At 50.1% G+C, this 26,624-nt stretch overlaps 1 protein-coding gene across 2 annotated transcripts in view; it reads left to right on the forward strand.

Annotated features, from left to right (window-relative positions):
• LY86 (lymphocyte antigen 86) overlaps positions 1-25,924 on the forward strand; it is a 95,927-nt gene extending 70,003 nt beyond the window's left edge. For both annotated transcript variants that reach the window (XM_077267653.1, XM_077267654.1), the window contains one exon: positions 25,054-25,924. In XM_077267653.1, the coding sequence (XP_077123768.1) occupies positions 25,054-25,146 (93 nt within the window). In that variant the 3' untranslated portion in view covers positions 25,147-25,924. The remainder of the gene's footprint in view (positions 1-25,053) is intronic.
• The last annotated feature ends 700 nt before the right edge of the window (positions 25,925-26,624 follow it).

Raw genomic sequence — 26,624 nt, forward strand, 5'->3', positions numbered from 1 at the left:
CTGTGCGGCGTCATCTGATCCCTTATCGCATGCCACGGCCATGAAGCCGCACAGTCCGAAGAAGGCGGAAGGAGAGGAGGGACAGGCGAACTGATGCACTGATCCTGCCCATCAATCACACCCTCGCAGTCCCAATAAATAAGACACCGAGGGGCGTTGTGTGGGTCAGGGCGGCCGCAGAGGCGCAGGCAGCCAAACAATGATGCCAGAAGACGGGCAGCGCTACCAAGGGGGTTGCAGCGTGTCATTACAAAGGAAAGTCACACCACCGGGACGGTTAAATGGTCACACAGAGGACACATTGCAGACGTGTTTTCAGTTCCACATGTGCGAGGAGAATACGTTTCTGAGCCACCTTGCACACATGCAGCATTACCGCTGTACAAGGTGGCTGGATAACGTAAAAACGCCTGGGGGAGGGGGGACAGGTTCCCTTCAATTTCAGTTCTTGTGTCTGCGTGGCTTTTGCAGGACACGTTGCCGGCTGCACAGCAGGGGAACAGCTGGCGGTGCTGGACCCCACTGACACATTGGCTGGTGTTTTTCTCTGTGCAGCTAGCACATCTGGGCAAAAACTGGCGGTGTGTTAGAGCCCAGGGACAGCAGGAGGAGGAGCAGGAGGAGGAGGAGCAGGGGGAGGGGAGTGTAGGCCGAAGCCTGCACAGGCGGCAGCTTTGGGTGTGTTGTGTCTGCGTGGCTTTTGCAGGACACGTTGCCGGCTACACAGCAGGGGAACAGCTGGCGGTGCTGGACCCCACTGACACATTGGCGAGGTGTTTGGCTCTGTGCAGCCAGCACTTCCGGACAGCAACTAGCGTTGTTGGAGCCCGGGCTCTGCAGGTGGAGCAGAGTGTAGGCCGAAGCCTAATTGAACCGATTTCAAAAGTCACCTTTAACCCCCCCTCAGGGGTTACAAAGTAGAAGAGCCACAGCTTATGCAGCAGCAGTGCTGCGCAAGTCAAAGGTTGCTCTTGTAATTTTTCTCCTTGCACACGCTGAATGGAACACGTATAACATTTAGCCCTTTATACAGTCAAACTGTGTAATGGAGGCGAGAGTTCCCTTTGTAATGAGACGCAGCACAGGTGTCAAGAATCCCACCTTGGTGCTGGGTGCAGCCTCCCGAGCGTTGTTATTTGCTGTACAGGAGTCTGCGCTGTCGTGTTATCCCCTGGCCTAGCGCCGTTAGCGCTGCCCATCTTCTGGCATCATGTAATGTCGGCCGGTGCGGTTCGCGATGACCATGAATCCCAGCCCCGCAGTGTCTTAACATTGTTAAAACACTGCGGGGCTGGGATTCAGGGCCTGGCGCAGCACATATGTTCGCCTCTCACACTCGGGTCCTTACACCCGCTTCAGACTGTGCGGCGTCATCTGATCCCTTATCGCATGCCACGGCCATGAAGCCGCACAGTCCGAAGAAGGCAGAAGGAGAGGAGGGACAGGCGAACTGATGCACTGATCCTGCCCATCAATCACACCCTCGCAGTCCCAATAAATAAGACACCGAGGGGCGTTGTGTGGGTCAGGGCGGCCGCAGAGGCGCAGGCAGCCAAACAATGATGCCAGAAGACGGGCAGCGCTACCAAGGGGGTTGCAGCGTGTCATTACAAAGGAAAGTCACACCACCGGGACGGTTAAATGGTCACACAGAGGACACATTGCAGACGTGTTTTCAGTTCCACATGTGCGAGGAGAATACGTTTCTGAGCCACCTTGCACACATGCAGCATTACCGCTGTACAAGGTGGCTGGATAACGTAAAAACGCCTGGGGGAGGGGGGACAGGTTCCCTTCAATTTCAGTTCTTGTGTCTGCGTGGCTTTTGCAGGACACGTTGCCGGCTGCACAGCAGGGGAACAGCTGGCGGTGCTGGACCCCACTGACACATTGGCTGGTGTTTTTCTCTGTGCAGCTAGCACATCTGGGCAAAAACTGGCGGTGTGTTAGAGCCCAGGGACAGCAGGAGGAGGAGCAGGAGGAGGAGGAGCAGGGGGAGGGGAGTGTAGGCCGAAGCCTGCACAGGCGGCAGCTTTGGGTGTGTTGTGTCTGCGTGGCTTTTGCAGGACACGTTGCCGGCTACACAGCAGGGGAACAGCTGGCGGTGCTGGACCCCACTGACACATTGGCGAGGTGTTTGGCTCTGTGCAGCCAGCACTTCCGGACAGCAACTAGCGTTGTTGGAGCCCGGGCTCTGCAGGTGGAGCAGAGTGTAGGCCGAAGCCTAATTGAACCGATTTCAAAAGTCACCTTTAACCCCCCCTCAGGGGTTACAAAGTAGAAGAGCCACAGCTTATGCAGCAGCAGTGCTGCGCAAGTCAAAGGTTGCTCTTGTAATTTTTCTCCTTGCACACGCTGAATGGAACACGTATAACATTTAGCCCTTTATACAGTCAAACTGTGTAATGGAGGCGAGAGTTCCCTTTGTAATGAGACGCAGCACAGGTGTCAAGAATCCCACCTTGGTGCTGGGTGCAGCCTCCCGAGCGTTGTTATTTGCTGTACAGGAGTCTGCGCTGTCGTGTTATCCCCTGGCCTAGCGCCGTTAGCGCTGCCCATCTTCTGGCATCATGTAATGTCGGCCGGTGCGGTTCGCGATGACCATGAATCCCAGCCCCGCAGTGTCTTAACATTGTTAAAACACTGCGGGGCTGGGATTCAGGGCCTGGCGCAGCACATATGTTCGCCTCTCACACTCGGGTCCTTACACCCGCTTCAGACTGTGCGGCGTCATCTGATCCCTTATCGCATGCCACGGCCATGAAGCCGCACAGTCCGAAGAAGGCGGAAGGAGAGGAGGGACAGGCGAACTGATGCACTGATCCTGCCCATCAATCACACCCTCGCAGTCCCAATAAATAAGACACCGAGGGGCGTTGTGTGGGTCAGGGCGGCCGCAGAGGCGCAGGCAGCCAAACAATGATGCCAGAAGACGGGCAGCGCTACCAAGGGGGTTGCAGCGTGTCATTACAAAGGAAAGTCACACCACCGGGACGGTTAAATGGTCACACAGAGGACACATTGCAGACGTGTTTTCAGTTCCACATGTGCGAGGAGAATACGTTTCTGAGCCACCTTGCACACATGCAGCATTACCGCTGTACAAGGTGGCTGGATAACGTAAAAACGCCTGGGGGAGGGGGGACAGGTTCCCTTCAATTTCAGTTCTTGTGTCTGCGTGGCTTTTGCAGGACACGTTGCCGGCTGCACAGCAGGGGAACAGCTGGCGGTGCTGGACCCCACTGACACATTGGCTGGTGTTTTTCTCTGTGCAGCTAGCACATCTGGGCAAAAACTGGCGGTGTGTTAGAGCCCAGGGACAGCAGGAGGAGGAGCAGGAGGAGGAGGAGCAGGGGGAGGGGAGTGTAGGCCGAAGCCTGCACAGGCGGCAGCTTTGGGTGTGTTGTGTCTGCGTGGCTTTTGCAGGACACGTTGCCGGCTACACAGCAGGGGAACAGCTGGCGGTGCTGGACCCCACTGACACATTGGCGAGGTGTTTGGCTCTGTGCAGCCAGCACTTCCGGACAGCAACGAGCGGTGTTGTAGCCCGGGCTCTGCAGGGGGAGCAGAGTGTAGGCCGAAGCCTACTTGAACCAATTTCAAAGGTAACCTTTAACCCCCCCTCAGGGGTTAGAAAGTAGAAGAGCCACAGCTTATGCAGCAGTAGTGCTGCACAAGTCAAAGGTTGCTCTTTTAATTTCGCTCCTTGCACACGCTGAATGAAACACGTATAACATTTAGCCCTTTATACAGTCAAACTGTGTTGGAGGCGCGAGTTCCCTTTGTAATGAGACGCAGCACAGATGTCAAGAATCCCACCTTGGTGCTGGGTGCAGCCTCCTGAGCGTTGTTATTTGCTGTACAGGAGTCTGCGCTGTCGTGTTATCCCCTGGCCTAGCGCTGTTAGCGCTGCCCATCTTCTGACCTCATTTAATGTTGGCCGGTGCGGTTCGCGATGCCCATGAATCACAGCCCCGCAGTGTATTGACATAGTTTAAACACTGCGGGGCTGGGATTCATGGCCTGGCGCAGTACATATGTTCGCCTCTCGCTTGGGTTCTTACACCTGCTTCAGACTATGTGGCGTCATCTGATCCCTTATCGCATGCCACGGCCATGAAGCCGCACAGTCCGAAGAAGGCGGAAGGAGAGGAGGGACAGGCGAACTGATGCACTGATCCTGCCCATCAATCACACCCTCGCAGTCCCAATAAATAAGACACCGAGGGGCGTTGTGTGGGTCAGGGCGGCCGCAGAGGCGCAGGCAGCCAAACAATGATGCCAGAAGACGGGCAGCGCTACCAAGGGGGTTGCAGCGTGTCATTACAAAGGAAAGTCACACCACCGGGACGGTTAAATGGTCACACAGAGGACACATTGCAGACGTGTTTTCAGTTCCACATGTGCGAGGAGAATACGTTTCTGAGCCACCTTGCACACATGCAGCATTACCGCTGTACAAGGTGGCTGGATAACGTAAAAACGCCTGGGGGAGGGGGGACAGGTTCCCTTCAATTTCAGTTCTTGTGTCTGCGTGGCTTTTGCAGGACACGTTGCCGGCTGCACAGCAGGGGAACAGCTGGCGGTGCTGGACCCCACTGACACATTGGCTGGTGTTTTTCTCTGTGCAGCTAGCACATCTGGGCAAAAACTGGCGGTGTGTTAGAGCCCAGGGACAGCAGGAGGAGGAGCAGGAGGAGGAGGAGCAGGGGGAGGGGAGTGTAGGCCGAAGCCTGCACAGGCGGCAGCTTTGGGTGTGTTGTGTCTGCGTGGCTTTTGCAGGACACGTTGCCGGCTACACAGCAGGGGAACAGCTGGCGGTGCTGGACCCCACTGACACATTGGCGAGGTGTTTGGCTCTGTGCAGCCAGCACTTCCGGACAGCAACGAGCGGTGTTGTAGCCCGGGCTCTGCAGGGGGAGCAGAGTGTAGGCCGAAGCCTACTTGAACCAATTTCAAAGGTAACCTTTAACCCCCCCTCAGGGGTTAGAAAGTAGAAGAGCCACAGCTTATGCAGCAGTAGTGCTGCACAAGTCAAAGGTTGCTCTTTTAATTTCGCTCCTTGCACACGCTGAATGAAACACGTATAACATTTAGCCCTTTATACAGTCAAACTGTGTTGGAGGCGCGAGTTCCCTTTGTAATGAGACGCAGCACAGATGTCAAGAATCCCACCTTGGTGCTGGGTGCAGCCTCCTGAGCGTTGTTATTTGCTGTACAGGAGTCTGCGCTGTCGTGTTATCCCCTGGCCTAGCGCTGTTAGCGCTGCCCATCTTCTGACCTCATTTAATGTTGGCCGGTGCGGTTCGCGATGCCCATGAATCACAGCCCCGCAGTGTATTGACATAGTTTAAACACTGCGGGGCTGGGATTCATGGCCTGGCGCAGTACATATGTTCGCCTCTCGCTTGGGTTCTTACACCTGCTTCAGACTATGTGGCGTCATCTGATCCCTTATCGCATGCCACGGCCATGAAGCCGCACAGTCCGAAGAAGGCGGAAGGAGAGGAGGGACAGGCGAACTGATGCACTGATCCTGCCCATCAATCACACCCTCGCAGTCCCAATAAATAAGACACCGAGGGGCGTTGTGTGGGTCAGGGCGGCCGCAGAGGCGCAGGCAGCCAAACAATGATGCCAGAAGACGGGCAGCGCTACCAAGGGGGTTGCAGCGTGTCATTACAAAGGAAAGTCACACCACCGGGACGGTTAAATGGTCACACAGAGGACACATTGCAGACGTGTTTTCAGTTCCACATGTGCGAGGAGAATACGTTTCTGAGCCACCTTGCACACATGCAGCATTACCGCTGTACAAGGTGGCTGGATAACGTAAAAACGCCTGGGGGAGGGGGGACAGGTTCCCTTCAATTTCAGTTCTTGTGTCTGCGTGGCTTTTGCAGGACACGTTGCCGGCTGCACAGCAGGGGAACAGCTGGCGGTGCTGGACCCCACTGACACATTGGCTGGTGTTTTTGTCTGTGCAGCTAGCACATCTGGGCAAAAACTGGCGGTGTGTTAGAGCCCAGGGACAGCAGGAGGAGGAGCAGGAGGAGGAGGAGCAGGGGGAGGGGAGTGTAGGCCGAAGCCTGCACAGGCGGCAGCTTTGGGTGTGTTGTGTCTGCGTGGCTTTTGCAGGACACGTTGCCGGCTACACAGCAGGGGAACAGCTGGCGGTGCTGGACCCCACTGACACATTGGCGAGGTGTTTGGCTCTGTGCAGCCAGCACTTCCAGACAGCAACTAGCGTTGTTGGAGCCCGGGCTCTGCAGGTGGAGCAGAGTGTAGGCCGAAGCCTAATTGAACCGATTTCAAAAGTCACCTTTAACCCCCCCTCAGGGGTTACAAAGTAGAAGAGCCACAGCTTATGCAGCAGCAGTGCTGCGCAAGTCAAAGGTTGCTCTTGTAATTTTTCTCCTTGCACACGCTGAATGGAACACGTATAACATTTAGCCCTTTATACAGTCAAACTGTGTAATGGAGGCGAGAGTTCCCTTTGTAATGAGACGCAGCACAGGTGTCAAGAATCCCACCTTGGTGCTGGGTGCAGCCTCCCGAGCGTTGTTATTTGCTGTACAGGAGTCTGCGCTGTCGTGTTATCCCCTGGCCTAGCGCCGTTAGCGCTGCCCATCTTCTGGCATCATGTAATGTCGGCCGGTGCGGTTCGCGATGACCATGAATCCCAGCCCCGCAGTGTCTTAACATTGTTAAAACACTGCGGGGCTGGGATTCAGGGCCTGGCGCAGCACATATGTTCGCCTCTCACACTCGGGTCCTTACACCCGCTTCAGACTGTGCGGCGTCATCTGATCCCTTATCGCATGCCACGGCCATGAAGCCGCACAGTCCGAAGAAGGCGGAAGGAGAGGAGGGACAGGCGAACTGATGCACTGATCCTGCCCATCAATCACACCCTCGCAGTCCCAATAAATAAGACACCGAGGGGCGTTGTGTGGGTCAGGGCGGCCGCAGAGGCGCAGGCAGCCAAACAATGATGCCAGAAGACGGGCAGCGTTACCAAGGAGCTTGTTGCGTGTGTCAATACAAAGTCAAATCACACCTGAGGGACGTTTTAATGGTCACAGAGGACACATTTTAGACGTGTTCACTTCAACATGGGCAAGGAGAATAAGTTTCTGAGCCACCTTGAACACATGCAGCATTACTGCTGTTCAAGGTAGCTGTAAAACATAGAAACACCTGGGGGAGGGGGGACAGGTTCCCTTCAATTTCAGTTCTTGTGTCTGCGTGGCGGTCGCAGGACACGTTGCCGGCTACACAGCAGGGGAACAGCTGGCGGTGCTGAACCCCACTGACACATTGGCTGGTGTTTTTCTCTGTGCAGCTAGCACATCTGGGCAAAAACTGGCGGTGTTAGAGCCCAGGGTCAGCAGGAGGAGCAGGGGGAGCGGAGTGTAGGCCGAAGCCTGCACTCGAGCAAGTTGAAAGGAAACCTTTAACCCCCCCCCCCCCCCAGGCGTTTGTAGCTGAAAGAGCCATTGTGTACAGCACTAATGCTGGAAAAGGTAAACTTAGCTCTTTTAATTATGGTCCTTGTACATGCGGAACCAAACATTTATGAAATGTGTCTCCTCACAGCGTTAAACCGTCCGGTAGGTGGAACTTTCCTTTGTCGTGTGACGCAGCACAGCCATCATTTTTACCCCCTTGGCGCCGTGCGCCCCCTCCTCAGCGTTGTTTGAATCTGTCCCGGAGCCTGCGCTGTTAGGTTAGCCCTTGGCCATGCACACATGTTGCGCTGCCCGTCTTCTGACCTCATTTGGTGTCAGGCTGGCTGCGCCTGTGCGGGTGCGCTGGCCGAGATCCCGCCTCGCAGTGTCGTCTAATGTAATCCCACCGCGGGCCTGTGATCCGTGCCAGTGCGCAGTGCATATCCTCTCCTCTCACTCCCCTCCCTACGGCTTTTTCAGACTGTGCGGTGTCACGGCCGTGGCATGCTATTAGGGACCAGCTGACATCGCACAGTCTGAAGAAGCCGTAGGGAGGGGAGTGAGAGGAGAGGATATGCACTGCGCACGGGCACGGATCACAGGCCCGCGGTGGGATTACATTAGACGACACTGCGAGGCGGGATCTCGGCCAGCGCACCCGCACAGGCGCAGCCAGCCTGACACCAAATGAGGTCAGAAGACGGGCAGCGCAACATGTGTGCATGGCCAAGGGCTAACCTAACAGCGCAGGCTCCGGGACAGATTCAAACAACGCTGAGGAGGGGGCGCACGGCGCCAAGGGGGTAAAAATGATGGCTGTGCTGCGTCACACGACAAAGGAAAGTTCCACCTACCGGACGGTTTAACGCTGTGTGGGGACACATTTCATAAGTGTTAGGTTCAGCATGTGCAAGGAGCATCACGAAAAGAGGCACTTTTTCCCTTTGCATTATTACTGCTGCACAAGGTGGCTCCTTCAGTAACAAACGCCTGGGGGGGGGGGGGTCAGGTTCCCTTACATTTAACTTGTTGTGTCTGCGTGGCGGTCGCAGTACACGTTGCCGTATACACAGCAGGGGAACAGCTGGCGGTGCTGAACCCCACTAACACATTGGCGAGGTGTTTGGCTCTGTGCGTACAGCACTTCTGGACGGCAACTAGCGGTGTTGGAGCCCAGGGACAGGTGGAGGAGGAGGAGGTTGGAGGAGGTTGGAGGAGGTAGGAGGGATTGCCACACACACAGCAGGGGAACAGCTGACGTTACTGAACCCCAATAACAGAGGAGGGACTGTTGACTGTGCGTACAGCACTTCTGGACGGCAACTGGCGGTGTTGGAGCCCAGGGACAGGTGGAGGAGGAGGAGGTAGGAGGAGGTAGGAGGGATTGCCACACACACAGCAGGGGAACAGCTGACGTTACTGAACCCCAATAACAGAGGAGGGACTGTTGACTGTGCGTACAGCACTTCTGGACGGCAACTGGCGGTGTTGGAGCCCAGGGACAGGTGGAGGAGGAGGAGGTTGGAGGAGGTAGGAGGGATTGCCACACACACAGCAGGGGAACAGCTGACGTTACTGAACCCCAATAACAGAGGAGGGACTGTTGACTGTGCGTACAGCACTTCTGGACGGCAACTGGCGGTGTTGGAGCCCAGGGACAGGTGGAGGAGGAGGAGGTTGGAGGAGGTAGGAGGGATTGCCACACACACAGCAGGGGAACAGCTGACGTTACTGAACCCCAATAACAGAGGAGGGACTGTTGACTGTGCGTACAGCACTTCTGGACGGCAATTGGCGGTGTTGGAGCCCAGGGACAGGTGGAGGAGGAGGAGGTTGGAGGAGGTAGGAGGGATTGCCACACACACAGCAGGGGAACAGCTGACGTTACTGAACCCCAATAACAGAGGAGGGACTGTTGACTGTGCGTACAGCACTTCTGGACGGCAACTGGCGGTGTTGGAGCCCAGGGACAGGTGGAGGAGGAGGAGGTAGGAGGAGGTAGGAGGGATTGCCACACACACAGCAGGGGAACAGCTGACGTTACTGAACCCCAATAACAGAGGAGGGACTGTTGACTGTGCGTACAGCACTTCTGGACGGCAACTGGCGGTGTTGGAGCCCAGGGACAGGTGGAGGAGGAGGAGGTTGGAGGAGGTAGGAGGGATTGCCACACACACAGCAGGGGAACAGCTGACGTTACTGAACCCCAATAACAGAGGAGCGACTGTTGACTGTGCGTACAGCACTTCTGGACGGCAACTGGCGGTGTTGGAGCCCAGGGACAGGTGGAGGAGGAGGAGGTTGGAGGAGGTAGGAGGGATTGCCACACACACAGCAGGGGAACAGCTGACGTTACTGAACCCCAATAACAGAGGAGGGACTGTTGACTGTGCGTACAGCACTTCTGGACGGCAACTAGCGGTGTTGGAGCCCAGGGACAGGTGGAGGAGGAGGAGGTAGGAGGAGGTAGGAGGGATTGCCACACACACAGCAGGGGAACAGCTGACGTTACTGAACCCCAATAACAGAGGAGGGACTGTTGACTGTGCGTACAGCACTTCTGGACGGCAACTGGCGGTGTTGGAGCCCAGGGACAGGTGGAGGAGGAGGAGGTTGGAGGAGGTAGGAGGGATTGCCACACACACAGCAGGGGAACAGCTGACGTTACTGAACCCCAATAACAGAGGAGGGACTGTTGACTGTGCGTACAGCACTTCTGGACGGCAACTGGCGGTGTTGGAGCCCAGGGACAGGTGGAGGAGGAGGAGGTTGGAGGAGGTAGGAGGGATTGCCACACACACAGCAGGGGAACAGCTGACGTTACTGAACCCCAATAACAGAGGAGGGACTGTTGACTGTGCGTACAGCACTTCTGGACGGCAACTGGCGGTGTTGGAGCCCAGGGACAGGTGGAGGAGGAGGAGGTAGGAGGAGGTAGGAGGGATTGCCACACACACAGCAGGGGAACAGCTGACGTTACTGAACCCCAATAACAGAGGAGGGACTGTTGACTGTGCGTACAGCACTTCTGGACGGCAACTGGCGGTGTTGGAGCCCAGGGACAGGTGGAGGAGGAGGAGGTTGGAGGAGGTAGGAGGGATTGCCACACACACAGCAGGGGAACAGCTGACGTTACTGAACCCCAATAACAGAGGAGGGACTGTTGACTGTGCGTACAGCACTTCTGGACGGCAACTGGCGGTGTTGGAGCCCAGGGACAGGTGGAGGAGGAGGAGGTTGGAGGAGGTAGGAGGGATTGCCACACACACAGCAGGGGAACAGCTGACGTTACTGAACCCCAATAACAGAGGAGGGACTGTTGACTGTGCGTACAGCACTTCTGGACGGCAACTGGCGGTGTTGGAGCCCAGGGACAGGTGGAGGAGGAGGAGGTAGGAGGAGGTAGGAGGGATTGCCACACACACAGCAGGGGAACAGCTGACGTTACTGAACCCCAATAACAGAGGAGGGACTGTTGACTGTGCGTACAGCACTTCTGGACGGCAACTGGCGGTGTTGGAGCCCAGGGACAGGTGGAGGAGGAGGAGGTTGGAGGAGGTAGGAGGGATTGCCACACACACAGCAGGGGAACAGCTGACGTTACTGAACCCCAATAACAGAGGAGCGACTGTTGACTGTGCGTACAGCACTTCTGGACGGCAACTGGCGGTGTTGGAGCCCAGGGACAGGTGGAGGAGGAGGAGGTTGGAGGAGGTAGGAGGGATTGCCACACACACAGCAGGGGAACAGCTGACGTTACTGAACCCCAATAACAGAGGAGCGACTGTTGGGACTGTGCGTACAGCACTACCAGGCAACAACTAGCGGTGTTGGAGCCCAGGGACAGGTGGAAAAGCAGAGGAACACAATGTAGGCCGAAGCCTGAGAAAGTCGAAAGGGAACCTTTAACCCCCCCCCAAGGCGTTTGTAGCTGAAAGAGCCAGCTTGTGCAGCACAAAAGATGCAAAAGGAAAAGGTGGCTCTTTTCATCATGCTCCTTGCAAACACAGAACTAAACACTTATAAAATGTGTCCCCTGCAACCGTAAAACCGTCCCGGAGGTGGGACTTTCCTTCGTAATGTGACGCAGCCCAGCCGTCATTCCTACCCCCCCGGCGCCGCGCACCGGCTCCTCAGCGTTGTTTTATTCCGTCCAGGAGCCTGCGCTGTTATGTTATCCCGTGGCCAGGCACACTTAGCGCTGCCCGTCTTCTGGCATCATTTGGTGTCTGGATGGCTGCGCCTGTGCGGCCGCGCTGGCAGAGAGCCCGCCTCGCAGTGTCTTCTGATTTAATCCCACTGGGGGCCTGGGATCCATGGACATGCGCAGTGCATATCTGAACCTCCACCTCTCACTCATCTCCCTATGGCTTCTTCAGACTGTGCGGTGTCACGGCCGTGGCATGCTGTTAGGGACCAGCTGACACCGAACAGTCTGAAGAAGCCATAGGGAAATGAGTGAGAGGTGGAGGTTCAGATATGCACTGCGCATGTCCATGGATCCCAGGCCCCCAGTGGGATTAAATCAGAAGACACTGCGAGGCGGGCTCTCTGCCAGCGCGGCCGCACAGGCGCAGCCATCCAGACACCAAATGATGCCAGAAGACGGGCAGCGCTAAGTGTGCCTGGCCACGGGATAACATAACAGCGCAGGCTCCTGGACGGAATAAAACAACGCTGAGGAGCCGGTGCGCGGCGCCGGGGGGGGTAGGAATGACGGCTGGGCTGCGTCACATTACGAAGGAAAGTCCCACCTCCGGGACGGTTTTACGGTATCAGTGGACACATTTTATAAGTGTTAAGTTCTGCGTGTGCAAGGAGCTAAACAAAAATAGCTACCTTTTCCTTGGGCAGCATTACTGCTGCACAAGGTGGCTCTTTCAGTAACAAACGCCTTGGGGGGGGGGGGACAGATTCCCTTACATTTCAGTTGTTGTGTCAGCGTGGCGGTCGCATGACACATTGCCGGCTACACAGCTGGGGATCAGCTGACGTTACTGAAACCCAATAACACTGGGTCGTATGTTTTGACTGTGCAGACGGCACGTCTGAGCCTCAACTGGCGGTGTTGGAGCCCAGGAATTTAAGTTCAGGTGGTAGAAAGATGAACACAACAGGAGACCTGGATAACGTATACAGTGACCTAATTATTCAATCAGGAGGAGGAGTGGCAAATTCCGGCGAGATCCAGGCCTTGTTCATTTTCAGGAAAGTAAGCCGGTCAACGTTATCGGAGGATAGTCGCATGCGACGGTCAGTTAGTACACCACCTGCAGCACTAAAGACACGTTCCGATAATACACTGGCCGCAGGGCAAGACAGCACCTCCAATGCATACTGGCTTAGCTCTGGCCATGTATCCAGCTTTGAGACCCAAAACTTGAAAGGGGAAGAGCCGTCTGGGAGTACAGCAAGAGGGCAAGACATGTAGTCTGTCACCATCTGACGGAACCGTTGCCTCCTGCTGACTGGAGCCGTCTGTGATGGTGTAGACTTTTGTGGCGGGCACAGAAAACTGTGCCACAGTTCGGCCATACTGGTCTTGCCTTGGGCAGAGGCACTGCTTCTGCTCCCTCTTTGTGCAGAGCCTCCACCACGGCCTGGACGCACTGAGCTGCTTTGGAATGCACTAGCAGCACTTCTCTCAGTTGGAATGGAGAAGATGATGGAATTGACCAGTGTGTCTTGGTACTCCCGCATTTTTCGCTCCCGGTTCAACGGTGTGATGAGGCTTTCTACGTTGTCCCGGTAGCGAGGATCGAGGAGGGTGAACACCCAATAATCAGACATGTTGAGAATGTGGGCGATGCGGCGGTCATTTCTCAGGCACTGCAGCATGTAATCCACCATGTGCTGCAGACTGCCAACTGCCCAAGAAACGCTGTCCCCTGCTGGAGGCGTGATCTCTGCCCGCTCGTCATCACCCCACCCTCGCTGTACACACTGAGTACTGGACAATTGTGTAACTCCCTCCTCTGGACGGATGTCTTCCTCCTCCATTGACTCCTCCTCATCCTCCTCACAAACGGTCCCCTGCCTACGCGTTTGTGAGGAACCACGTGGCGCTGACTGTCCAGAAGATGATGGAAATGGTGAATCCTCATCCTCCACCTCTTCCACAACATCATCCCTTAGCGCTTGCAGTGATTTTTCAAGCAGGCAGATAAGGGGGACAGTCATGCTGACTAGTGCATCATCTGCACTCGCCATCCGCGTGGAATAATCAAAGGGACGCAAAACCTGGCAGACGTCATTCATAGTGGCCCACTCTGTGGTTGTGAAGTCTGTACGGCGCTGACTGCGACTTTTTTGCGCCTGAAGCAGCTGGTACTCCATTACAGCTTGCTGCTGCTCACACAACCGCTCCAACATATGTAACGTGGAATTCCACCTGGTAGGTAGGTCACATATGATGCGATGTTCCGGCAGGCGGTGTCGGCGCTGCAGAGCCGCAATGCGCGCTTTTGCCGTGCTGGAACGCCGCAAGTGAGCACACTCTAGGCGGACCTTGTGCAGCAGTGCATCAAGATCCGGATAGTCCCTCAAAAAGCTCTGCACGACCAAATTGAGCACATGTGCCAGACATGGGATGTGAGTGAGGTTGCCGAGGCCCAGAGCTGCCACCAGATTTCGGCCATTATCACACACTACCATGCCTGGCTGGAGATTCGCTGGCACAAACCACACATCGCTCTCCTGCTTGATGGCATTCCAGAGCTCCTGCGCTGTGTGGCTACGATTCCCCAAGAAAATTAATTTCAAGATGGCCTGTTGACGTTTGGCCACGGCTGTGCTCATGTCGGTCGTAACAGGTACACGTTCATCACGGGTCCATGTGGAGGTGGACTGTGACGGCTCCTGCAGCGATGATTCTGAGGAACTGGTGTAAGAGGAGGAGTCAATGCGTACAGAATGGATTCCTGCAATCCTTGGAGTGGGCAGGACACGTCCTGCGCCACTCGCACGGTCTGTACCCGGCTCAACGACATTAACCCAATGGGCAGTGAGGGAAAGGTATCGCCCCTGTCCATGTTGACTGGTCCACGCATCGGTGGTGAGGTGGACCTTGCTACTGACGGCGTTCAGTAGCGCGTGTTTTATGTGTCCCTCCACATGCTTCTGCAGGGCAGGGACGGCTTGCCTGCTGAAGTAAAAGCGGCTGGGCACATTGTACTGTGGGACTGCCAATGACATCAAGTCACGGAAGCTGTCAGTCTCCACCAGCCTGAATGACAGCATTTCCAGTGACAGAAGTTTGGCAATGCCTGCAGTCAGAGCCTGTGCTCGTGGGTGGTTTGACGAGAAAGGCCGCCTTTTCTCCCATGCCTGTACTACCGATGGCTGTAGACTGGGCTGGGAGTGTGTGGATGACTGGGAAAGTGGCGCTGCGGGTGGAATTACAGCGGGTCTCTGGACAACAGGGGCAGAGGTTCTTCCACGGCGATCCTGGGAGGACGCCGAACCAGCTGCGTGTGAGGTAGAGGAAGAGGCAACACGAGCTGAAGAGGTGGTAGCTGCCGCTGTTGGTTGGCCTACCTCTTCAGTGTGTTTTTCTAACTCCGCCGGGTGCCTGTTGCGCACATGTTTCCACATGTTGGAGGTATTGAGGTTGCTGACATTTTTCCCTCTTTTGACTTTTTGATGACACACGTTGCATCTGACATAGCAAATGTCATCTGCAACTGTGTCAAAAAAGGACCAGGCACTGCAAGTCTTGGGAGCGCCCTTTTTGGCTTTTGGAAGAGACATGCTCCTAACGGGTGCCAAAGCGGAGGCTGCAGGATCCGCAGTCTTCCCCCTCCCTCTCCCTCTTTGGGCCGTACGGGGAATCTCTTCCTCAGAGCTGCTCCCACCACCTTCCTGTCCCTCACGCCAAGATGGGTCGAGGACCTCATCATCTACACTACCCTCTGCCCCCAACTGCTCCTCCTGGGTAGTCTCAGCAGCAGAGCACGCACCAGTAAGTGGCACCTGAGTGTCATCATCAGCTGATGCGGCCTGCGATGTGGTGACCGGAGCCACTGGCCCACCCGCCTCTTCAGAGGAAGACAGAAAAAGCTGTTGGGCATCACTGCACCCTGCCTCTTCTTCCATTTCTCCAATGCTGCTTGGCTGGCCCCCTGTTTCCAAGCCAAGAGATTCAGAGAACAGAAGTAGAGACGGCTCCTGTCCTGGGCTCTCTGTCTGCCTGGGCAATTTGGCAGGTGGTGAAGAGACAGATGGCTGCTCTCCAGTGCTCTGTGTCTGAGAGGATGTGGCACTAATGGAAGTTGATGCATTAGCTGCCATCCATCCGACAACAGCTTCAATTTGTTCTTCACGCAGCAGCGGTGTACGGCGCTCGGACACAAAGCTTCGCATGAACGACTGTTGCCTGGTGAAAGTGGGTGCTGATGAGTCACCGGTGCCCGCAGCAGGCACAGAATCCCCACGTCCCCTCCCTGCTCCGCGACGGCTCCCACGCCCCCGTGCCTTACTCACTGCCTTCTTCATCTTGGTTGACTGATAAAGATAAGCAGAAAAGTACTAACGGATTTGTGTGCTTATTCCTGAGCAACTCCTCCTAACAGGTATAAGAAGCACTAATTATCTAAAGTGTGGACTAGACTTTAATATGAGCTAATGTGGCCTACAGAAATGTAAAGTGGTGTAACTGGTGTGTTTGGTGAACTTTATTATTTATTTATTTTTTGGGGGCTGAACTGACAACAGATAGAGCTGCAGTCACACGGAGACCGTGCAGACAGACGTAAACGGCGCTACAAGGCCCAAAAACCCTCCTCTACTTTATCCTATGTAGTGTTTTTCCACAAATTAGCTGGAGACGGGTGGAAAGACACTAATAGGATTTTTTTGAATAAATTAGCAGCAGACTACACTATTTGGAAAAAAAAGAAAATTGATTTGGCGGTATGACGCAGTGAAAAACCCTGAGCTGGAGACAACCAGGCTATAGCTGCTCACAGATTACAGGGCGAGCTGCAGTCACACGGAGACCGTGCAGACAGCCGTAAACGGCGCTGCAAGGCCCAAAAACCCTCCTCTACTTTATCCTATGTAGTGTTTTTCCACAAATTAGCTGGAGACGGGTGGAAAGACACTAATAGGATTTTTTTAAATTAATTAGCAGCAGACTACACTACTTTGAAAAAAAAGAAAATTGATTTGGCAGTATGACGCAGTGAAAAACCCTGAGCTGGAGACAACCAGGCTATAGCTGCTCACAGATTACAGGGCGAGCTGCAGTCACACGGAGACCGTGCAGACAGCCGTAAACGGCGCTGCAAGGCCCAAAAACCCTCCTCTACTTTATCCTATGTAGTGTTTTTCCACAAATTAGCTGGAGACGGGTGGAAAGACACTAATAGGATTTTTTTAAATTAATTAGCAGCAGACTACACTACTTTGAAAAAAAAGAAAATTGATTTGGCGGTATGACGCAGTGAAAAACCCTGAGCTGGAGACAACCAGGCTACAGCTGCTCACAGATTACAGGGCGAGCTGCAGTCACACGGAGACCGTGCAGACAGCCGTAAACGGCGCTGCAAGGCCCAAAAACCCTCCTCTACTTTATCCTATGTAGTGTTTTTCCACAAATTAGCTGGAGACGGGTGGAAAGACACTAATAGGATTTTTTTAAATTAATTAGCAGCAGACTACACTACTTTGAAAAAAAAGAAAATTGATTTGGCGGTATGACGCAGTGAAAAACCCTGAGCTGGAGACAACCAGGCTACAGCTGCTCACAGATTACAGGGCGAGCTGCAGTCACACGGAGACCGTGCAGACAGCCGTAAACGGCGCTGCAAGGCCCAAAAACCCTCCTCTACTTTATCCTATGTAGTGTTTTTCCACAAATTAGCTGGAGACGGGTGGAAAGACACTAATAGGATTTTTTTGAATAAATTAGCAGCAGACTACACTACTTGGGAAAAAAAAAAAAAAGGAACAGTATGAGGCAATGAACCACCCTCCCTGAACTGAATACAACCAACTATGGATGGCCTATGTGGCTGCACTCAGACTGGAGACTGGGCTGCACTCACACACACACACACACAGACCCTGCAGATCGCTGTGAAAACAGCGCTACAAGGCAAAAGCAAGGTGAATAGTAGGTGAACACAGCGGTTGCTAAATTAGCCTTTGGAAAGCACAAAGAAGCAAATCGCTATCTCTAAACTGTCCCTCAGTCAGCAAACAGCGTCCTGTCACTAACTGAATTCACAGCAGAGTGATCGCAAAATGGCGCCAGCGACTTTTAAACTGCATCATGACATCATTACACCAGCCAATCACAGCCTTGCCAGTAGTTTCATGCCCTCCATGCTAAACAGGATGTGCCCACACTTGGAATCAATCTCATTGGCTGAATTTCTGCTTTTTGAATCTTAGAACTTCCGATTCCGGTATCCGATACGCGGCAAGTATCGGAATCCCGGTATCGGAATTCCGATACCGCAAGTATCGGCCGATACCCGATACTTGCGGTATCGGAATGCTCAACACTAATCTCGACACATTAAAGATTTCAACTTTTAAATCTTTACTGGTATAAATGGTGTAATTCATTTAGAACAAGTGGTATGTTAATGGTCAATGAAAACCAAAATCATCAATTGAGGTCTAGATTCCTTGAAAATCAAGTAACAAATTGAAATTGCAAGAGGATCCAATTTTTTTGAATTTCATCATGGTAACTCATAATGTGACTCAATAGTGTGTGTGTGGTAGGCACACTACTGCTTGGTAGACCACTAACATTAGAAAAATGTAAGGATAGTAGCACAGGTAGTTGACTAAAAGTAAGTGCACATCTGCCGGTATGGAGCCCTACTGCTACAGGCAACCAACACACATGAAGAGGAACAAACTTGGAGTGCAAACATTTAAAACAATTATTGCCACACACCACTAAAATAGCATCAATTTCCCCAGAGTACAAATAGTATAATGGACCTCTGACATCCTTTCCACTATAGGTAACGTAACCCACCAGATGGATACCCAACTTGGAGTCTCCACATTTCCAAAAATTATTGTCACACACCACTAAAGTGACATCAATATCCCCAGAGTAGAAATAGTATAATGGGCTTCTGACACCCCTCCCACTACAGGCAATTCACCAGATGGAGACCCAACTTGGAGTCTCCATATTAAAAAAAAAAATATCACACTCTGAGACTCCTTTCACTACAGGCTACCCACCAGATGGAGACTCAACTTGGATCTCCACATTTCCAAAAATTATTGTCACACACCACTAAAGTGGCATCAATTTTCCCATAGTAGAAAAAGCATAATGGTGTTCTTAGACTCCTTTTACTACATGCAACCCACCAGCTGGAATCCCAACTTTGAGTCTCCATATTTAAAAAAACATGTTTGTAGCATCAGTGGCAACTGAGGCACAGTAGCAACAACAAAGGTGTCACAGACTGCAATAATGCAAGATCAATGCATCAGACTAAAAACAACATCATCGCCCAGTCTACCCAGTCTGCGAATGGAGTGCAAAATCATTGGCTATCCATGACTTGTTCATGTTGATGAAATTTAGGCCGTCTACACTTTCAGGGGACAGCTAGATGCGCTTACCTGTCAGGACACCCCCAGCAATGCTAAAGACAAGTTCTGAGAGAACGTTAGCTGCCAGGCATGACAAAACCTTGAAGGCGTGACAGGCGAGCTCAGGTTACGCTTCCATTTTTGAAGACCAAAATGCAAAAGGATCCAAATTCCCCCTGATGGTATTGATATTGAGCTCGAGAAACTACTTCAATATCCTCTCCAGTCATTCACAATGTGTCAGACTTGTACTCTGTTCTGTTGGTGCACGGGCTGGTCTAAAATATGTGTGAAACGACTCACAGCAAGTTCTTATGCCACTTACACTGCTGCTGTTAATGTTTTGGCATTGATGATTCAACGTTCCCAAGGTTGGAAGTCTATAACTGTGATGCACACTGTGTTCCTCACTGCTGTCTTGGGGCAAACCCTTTTTAAGATTGTCTACAAGTGTGTTTCAATACTCCAGCATGCGTGTGACCCTTTACAGGGGGGAAGCATCTGACAAAATTTACTCTAGTACTATGGATCTAACAGAATAGCAACCCAGTAGTCAACACTAATCCTAATGATACGGGCATCATGTTTCAGATAGTGCAGCAAGAAGGTGCTCAGGAACTTCCATAAGGTCCAAGTCCATTTGTTCCTCTGCTCTTGCACCTTCAGTAACAGTTTGTCTGGTACCATGAGCCATCCTCGATCGCTGTAATCCACTCTTTCATGGCATCCATCTGTGTAACGACCGTCCGGATGTAGAAATATAGAGTAGAGATAGACATCCTCCTCTGCTTCCACCTCTTCCTCTGGGACACTACCTCCTCCCACAGACAATTCAAAGTGTTCGCCAGCATGTAGAAGACCGGAATAGTGATACTAATGATGGCATCATCAGTGCTAACCATCTTAGTAGCCATTTCGAAACTGTGCAGAATGGTGCACAGGTCCTTCATCTGTGCAACATGTGCAGAGTATGATTCCACAGTGTTGGAACATCACAAATCAAATGGTGTGAGAATGATGTGGTGTGCTAGGTGACACAAAAACAGCAGTCATGTCCACTTCCATAATAGCCGACGGGCTGTCACTCACCCTGACTGTAGGGATAAAGAAGTGAAGGTTCTGAGGCCAGAGACCTGTGTGAGTGACAGAGGAGGAAGAAGCAGCAGATGAGGTTGATGGGATGGCCAGTGGTTGGCGAGGCCCACTAGTCCACATTTTAGTTCAGTGAGATTCTTACACTAAGGCATGTTGATTGCGCATGTGGTGATTCATGCATGCATTAGTCAAATTATCGCAATTTTTGCCTCTACTGAGTCATTTTTTGCAAAGATGGCAGATAATGTGAGCTGGGTTATCCTTTGCAGTCTCATCTCATAAAAGGCCCAGGCTATGCAACCCTTGCAGCCTCTGTGAACTGCAGACTCACGACCACTGTTGGCCACAGCCAAAGTTGTGGCTGAGAATGCAGTGCTTGTTGTGACTACATTTCTTCATGTCTGTGCAGGAAGCCACAACGTAACCTCCTTGCCTTCCTCTTTCTCCACCCACTCCGCTGAGCCTTTGGGTCCACATCAAGTGAGACCTACAACCTCATCATTATCCTCTCTGTTATCCTACTTCTCACTATGAGAGTCACCCTTGTCCTCTTCCTTCCCAGATAGCACAGTACAGTCCATGTATAGTCCATATACCTCTGGTATCTGAGTCTCATCAGGATCACCTTCACCCCCGGGAGATAACATCTGGTGATAAGGGTCTGGATTCTGCTCGGAACCTACTTTGTCCAGTCCCGGATCCAACAGGAAAAATTTTCTGCATCGGTGCAGGTGCTTTCCTCTGTGAATCTTTGGAGCAGACCTCTGATGCCTATGGAATAGAATGTGTGAACAGCTGTGCAGAATCACCCATCTGTGGTTCCTCACAGTTAGTCGGACAGTTGGAAAGTTGTGATGTGGGGGAAACAAGGGTAATTGTAGTGCCACTCCTGAGAATTGTACTGTGTGTGATTTTAAGGTGGAAGAAGAGGTGGGAGGCCACTTGATGCAGCAATTGCTATCCACTGGAGCACATGCTCTTTTTGACTCTCATCTACACAGCATATCACTGTGTAGCTTCCAAAGAAAGGGAGTCAAGTAGCAAGTCCGATAACAGATGTTGTCAGTTGTCTTTGGATTGAAGGGCCGGTGTTTGTTTAGTAGAGCTTTCAGTAACATTACCAGCTAACTCATGTGCACATCGAACACCAAGCTTATTCCCCCTTCCACCATGAGCTCGCTTTCTCCCACTCATGTTGGATGTATTTTTCTCCTCTTTTAACCAGCTGATTCACTAAATGAACAATCAGTATTTATGCTCTGAGATAGTGTGCCTGCACAACAATATTAGACCAAATAATTTCGATTAGGAAATGGGACCTGCATCCCAATATTAACCATAACGATTTGATTAGGAAGTGGGACCTTCTGCCTGTTCCCCAATATTAGCCCAAATGATTTTTATTAGTAGATGGGGCCTTCTGAGTCTTGACTGCAACACAGTATTAGCCCAAATGATTGTGATTAGGAAATGGGGCCTGATGCATGTACCCTAATATTAGCTCTAACAATTTTGATTAGGAAATGGGGCCTCATGCCTGCACCTCAATATTAGCCCAAGTGATCTCAATTAGGAAATGGGGCCTGGTGCCTGGATTCCAATATTATCCCAAATAATTTTGATTAGTAAATGTGACCTCCTGAGTCCTGACTGCAATACAGTATTAGCCCAAACTGTTTTGAGTAGGAAATGTGGACTCTTGCCTGCACAACACTATTAGCACAAACTAGTTAGATGCCAGAAGGCCAACTTCACATAGGACAGGATCCTATCTAACTATATGATAACTTGCAACAGCAGCAGCAGGAGCAAGCTCTCTGTGCTGTTAAACTAACAAAATGATGCCGGCAAAACATATCCACTTTTTATATGGAGAAGGACTTGTTACTTCATCAGCCAATGACAGAAGCCCTTGTGTCTGGACGTTGTGGATGGGTTCTACGCCCTGATTGCCTGACATAATGTACACATATTAAGTCAATTTTTTTAAAGGTACATTCTGCCGATCCTCTGGCCTATACACACCCCCTCTCCTCATAAAACAAGTTCACTCATCTCTACTCAGAATGTTTTGAACACAATGATCATCTCTATAGATAAATTGAATCTTGACCACCATAGGTGTTGCAGTGCAACACATGGTGGGCGGGGTAACCTTTGTGTTCCCTTCCACATTATATGTTTACATCTTTCAGTGTGTGCTATACAATGTGGACAGTCTTTTTTTATTCAACATACAGGATTTTTTCATCTAAGTCCTGGATATAGGGAATGTCCTCGTGATACCTAGTTTCCACTCTTGACCTATCCTATCTTTTTAGGGTCTCACAATATTTTACCTACCATAACCACGGATACCCCCGGATTCATGGCGATTTCAGATATTCAATATATTTTTTGTTATGATTTTTAGCTGATTATCTTTTAAGTCCTTGCTCCATCACTGGATGGGCCCGCCCCCGCCCCCACCCAGACATGGATCATTGGGATATTATTACTTTGCTGACATAACTGTTTCCATTTTGAGATTTTGCTTGCGTTACTCTCTTACATTCAGGCTATATGATTTTGACTGCCTCCCGGGAGCTTGCTCACTACTATTGCGCTTACTTGTTTTACAATGCTACTGCCCACTAGCTGGATTTAATACCGGCTTTCATACACCTGCGACACATGCATACCTCTCTACTGAGGGCAGAGACGTCTGCCCTCTTTGGCATAATGAGTCACACTCTCCTTACTTCCACTTCTGTGGTGCAACTACATGCTGAACACCGTATTCCATCTATTACGTATTCCATCTAATTAGTTGATTATATAAGCACTAACTGGCAACACAGACTACAGTTCCCCTGATGAAGCTGTGCTACACACTGCCATACTCATGGAGTCATGTCCCAGACCTGACCATGCTTCTTATACCCCTTCTGGTGGTGTCAGTAGGTATACCTTATCTATGACTGGTCCACCAGTGTCTATTTAATGGTATCCTTTTGAGAGCTGAAGCAACTCTCTTCATACTCTTATGCATTTTATGGCATAGTGCCGCCTCAAGTCTAGCCCTCTTTTACCAATATATACTTTCCCATGCAAACATTGGTCTTGCCGGTACATCCTTTAACAGTCACCCCCTCTCTGTTGGATTCTTGTCTTATCTGCCTTATTGGAGCTTTTTTGATATATTATTAGTCTTGGTTTTCACTATCAACTGGGACTCCTTTCATGTTCCAACATATGTGGTATTTTTTATAATTACTGCTGCCAGGGGCTTCTTCTACATTGGCTCTGTACTTAGTTGTTATATTTTCTGTAACTAGTTTATATATTTTCTCCTATGAGTCTTTTATTACCATTACTTTTGGAAATGAACACTATTTGAGCTGTACTCTTCACCTTACTTTGATTGGTGACTTGTTATTATGGAATGATAGGTCTGGGACTCCTTGCATGATTTTATTTGGTTTACATGTATGTCTCCCATTTCCCCCTTTTTTGCCAATAAAATGTCATATATTATACATATATTATACATATTCATGAGTTTTTCCTTGTCACTAGGTACTTATCCCTTAGCTTTAAAGAGGACTTGTCGCCAAGAAAAAAGTAGCTAGTTTTTGCTCTTTTATTCCCACTGTTTGCTTGACTATTCTAATTTTTGTCAGTGTCCAGAGATGGGGATCTTTTAATGCTAATTCTAAAAGTTTTGTAAGGTTCCGTTTGGGATTCGATGCAGTGATCTTTAGCTGCGTGGTTGGTTTCCTTCTCTGCTGGGCTACAGTCCTTTTCATCTCTGTCCAAATGCTGATGGTTTCTTTTGTCTTTGTTTTCCTTTTTGTGTGGGTTCTCTCCAAGTGTTTTACATTTTCCCTTCCTCTGTCTTATCACATTTTGGGATGGGATTTATATGTTCACCTTTCACTTCCCTCACTTGCTGGCTATACTTCTGTGTAGATTGGTGTTTGGAGTTCTAGCTCCTCGGCTAGGATTTACCAAGTCTGGTAAACCCCAGTTGTTTTTCCTGCTGCAAATCTGTGGGTTCTTCTTCCCAGCACCTTTTGCTTCTTCTCCACGATTCGGGATCTGTTTGGTTTTTTTGGGTTCTTATTTATTCTTGACTATCCTTTGTGAATGTGTTTTAGGTTCTCACCCTGGGTTCTTTTGTCTCCCTGCAAGCTTTTATCTATGTTTGTTGGATTTGTATTGCAGCCTACTCTCTGATTCCTTGGAAGGTAGGAGAAACCCCTTGACAGCCTTTTAGGGAGTTAGGTCTGATGAGGTATATTTAGTTGTGTGGATTTTTCTAGTATGTTCAGGGACCAGTTGAGTACAGGTGTGGCTTCTTTCTAGGGTAGTTCTTTCCCTTTTCTTTTACCCATGTGAATGTGTGAGCACGATCATAACAGGTCTCTATTAAGAAGGCATGGATCACATGATACTTTAATTTTGTGTCTTAATTACTACTCTGTAGACTAGGCCCTCTTCATAGAGACTATAAAACTTTGCACTGAATAAAATGGACAATATAACTGGAATCGTATGGTGGATAAAAAATAAATGGAACAAAAACTTCCCAATTTTGACCTAGTGACAGGTCCTCTTTAAGCTTTATTTTGGTAAAATCGAAAATCCTCTTAAATGATTAGAGGATTCAATTGCTAGTTTTACTAAAAAGATCTAATTACATTTTTTTAAATAATTGCATTACGCATTGAAAACTGGGTCAAACAAGATTGCGTCAAACCAACCTAACTGAATCTCGGCATATTAAAATATTTAAAAAGCTCCAGGTTAATTTACAGCCATGAGTTTGTTTACATATAATTGTAAACCAAATGCTCATAGTTTTACATCTATCCACAATTTAATTCACAGCATAAAAAAGTTGGAATCTTACTGTTATTTTAGCTGTTCATTATTTTTCTATTATCTTTTGCAGGGACAATATTACATATTGTTGGAGCTCCTGAACGAACATAATTATAAAGTTGCTTGTGCAAACTTCACTCTTTACAGTCATCCTCAAGCTTAATTATAGGTTTATCAATTAGTTATGGCAATAAAATCTATATCAAAATGTCTACATGTAAACATATCATGATTCATGAATTATTTGCTAAACTGAGGTAGAATCTGTTCACACTACATTGATAGTCTATTCTATTGTATCGTTTTCTTCCTGCAAAAATTCTGTAATAGGCGCCATCAAGATTCACTGAGATCTGTTTAAAAATGAAAAAAGAAATACATGAAGTTAATATGAACAGAGCCTTTCCATTAAAAAGTCAATACTCATTTTGCTTTATAATGAAGTATCTTACAACATGAAAGCGCAATTTCTGCATGGCCAACATTGCATATTCCACTAAATTCTCCTTATATATTCCTCCTGGGATACTGCTAAGTGCAAGCAATAAACCAGTTAAAGTGCAGTTGGAGGATCAATTTTTTTTTTACTTTGCTTTTACTGTAATTTTTTGTTGAAATGTTGCCATTCAACCATTCTGTATAGAGATCTTGCTACATAATCTGCAAGCAGTGGATGTCAAACTGGCCATACACATTGGATGTTTTTTCTGCACAATGCTTTGACCAATTGTTCAGTAAAAGTCATCTCAGCCAACTCTCCTGTGAAGAATATTGGGGGATTTAATGGCAGCTTACAATCCTCTTCAGCATGAACAGCGGTAACAGGACACCTGGCTCAGCAGGTGGTTCAGCCACACCAACTAGTATCCAAGCTCATCCAGGATGACCTCCTTTGGAGCCCACACTGTATAACTGCTTTGTCCAGACCAATAAAATTACATATAGAGATTTAAGGAGAATATGGAGTTATTATTAATCCTAGCCACATACCAGTTACATTTTCGAGATCTCGGGAACAAGCTAAACATCATCCATGGTCTTGATCCATTCTAGCACCCCAGGGTGGGGAGTTAGGCAAAATGGCTGGTAGAAGCCAGGTAGCAATACCATGTTTGGTCTCCAAAGAGCAGCAACAGGTGTTGGAAGGCACCACTAAATGGAGAGGGATACACCTGAGGCCTGTCACAACCAAAATGAGAACATAAACAGAAAAAGACTACAGACCATGAATACAGGGATCACCTTGAATAATCACAATACTTTATTAGGTACAATAGAAAAGACAAAAAAACACAGCATAAAAACATTAAAAAATCAAAAAATTACATATATATTGTACAAAAATGCTCATAATAATAGAGCTTCAGCCCTCAAGAAAGACTAAACCAATATGCTGGATAAGGGAATAAACATACTAATATATCCCAATAAAAATAATCATGATCAGCACACCAAAATAGCTCAAAAATACCCTCTAATTATGCATGGGACATGGAAGATTATATAGACAATATATGCTGAGGCAATAGCCAAGATATGAAGAATAGCATAATCAATGGCCTACACTTTGGTAACAATAGGGAAGTTTAAAGTCAAACTCCTAAAAATGGCAGAGAAAAACATCAAGTGTGAGTCCAGCTG

This window comes from Ranitomeya variabilis, chromosome 6 (assembly GCF_051348905.1).
Source record: "Ranitomeya variabilis isolate aRanVar5 chromosome 6, aRanVar5.hap1, whole genome shotgun sequence".
Taxonomy (NCBI): domain Eukaryota; kingdom Metazoa; phylum Chordata; class Amphibia; order Anura; family Dendrobatidae; genus Ranitomeya; species Ranitomeya variabilis.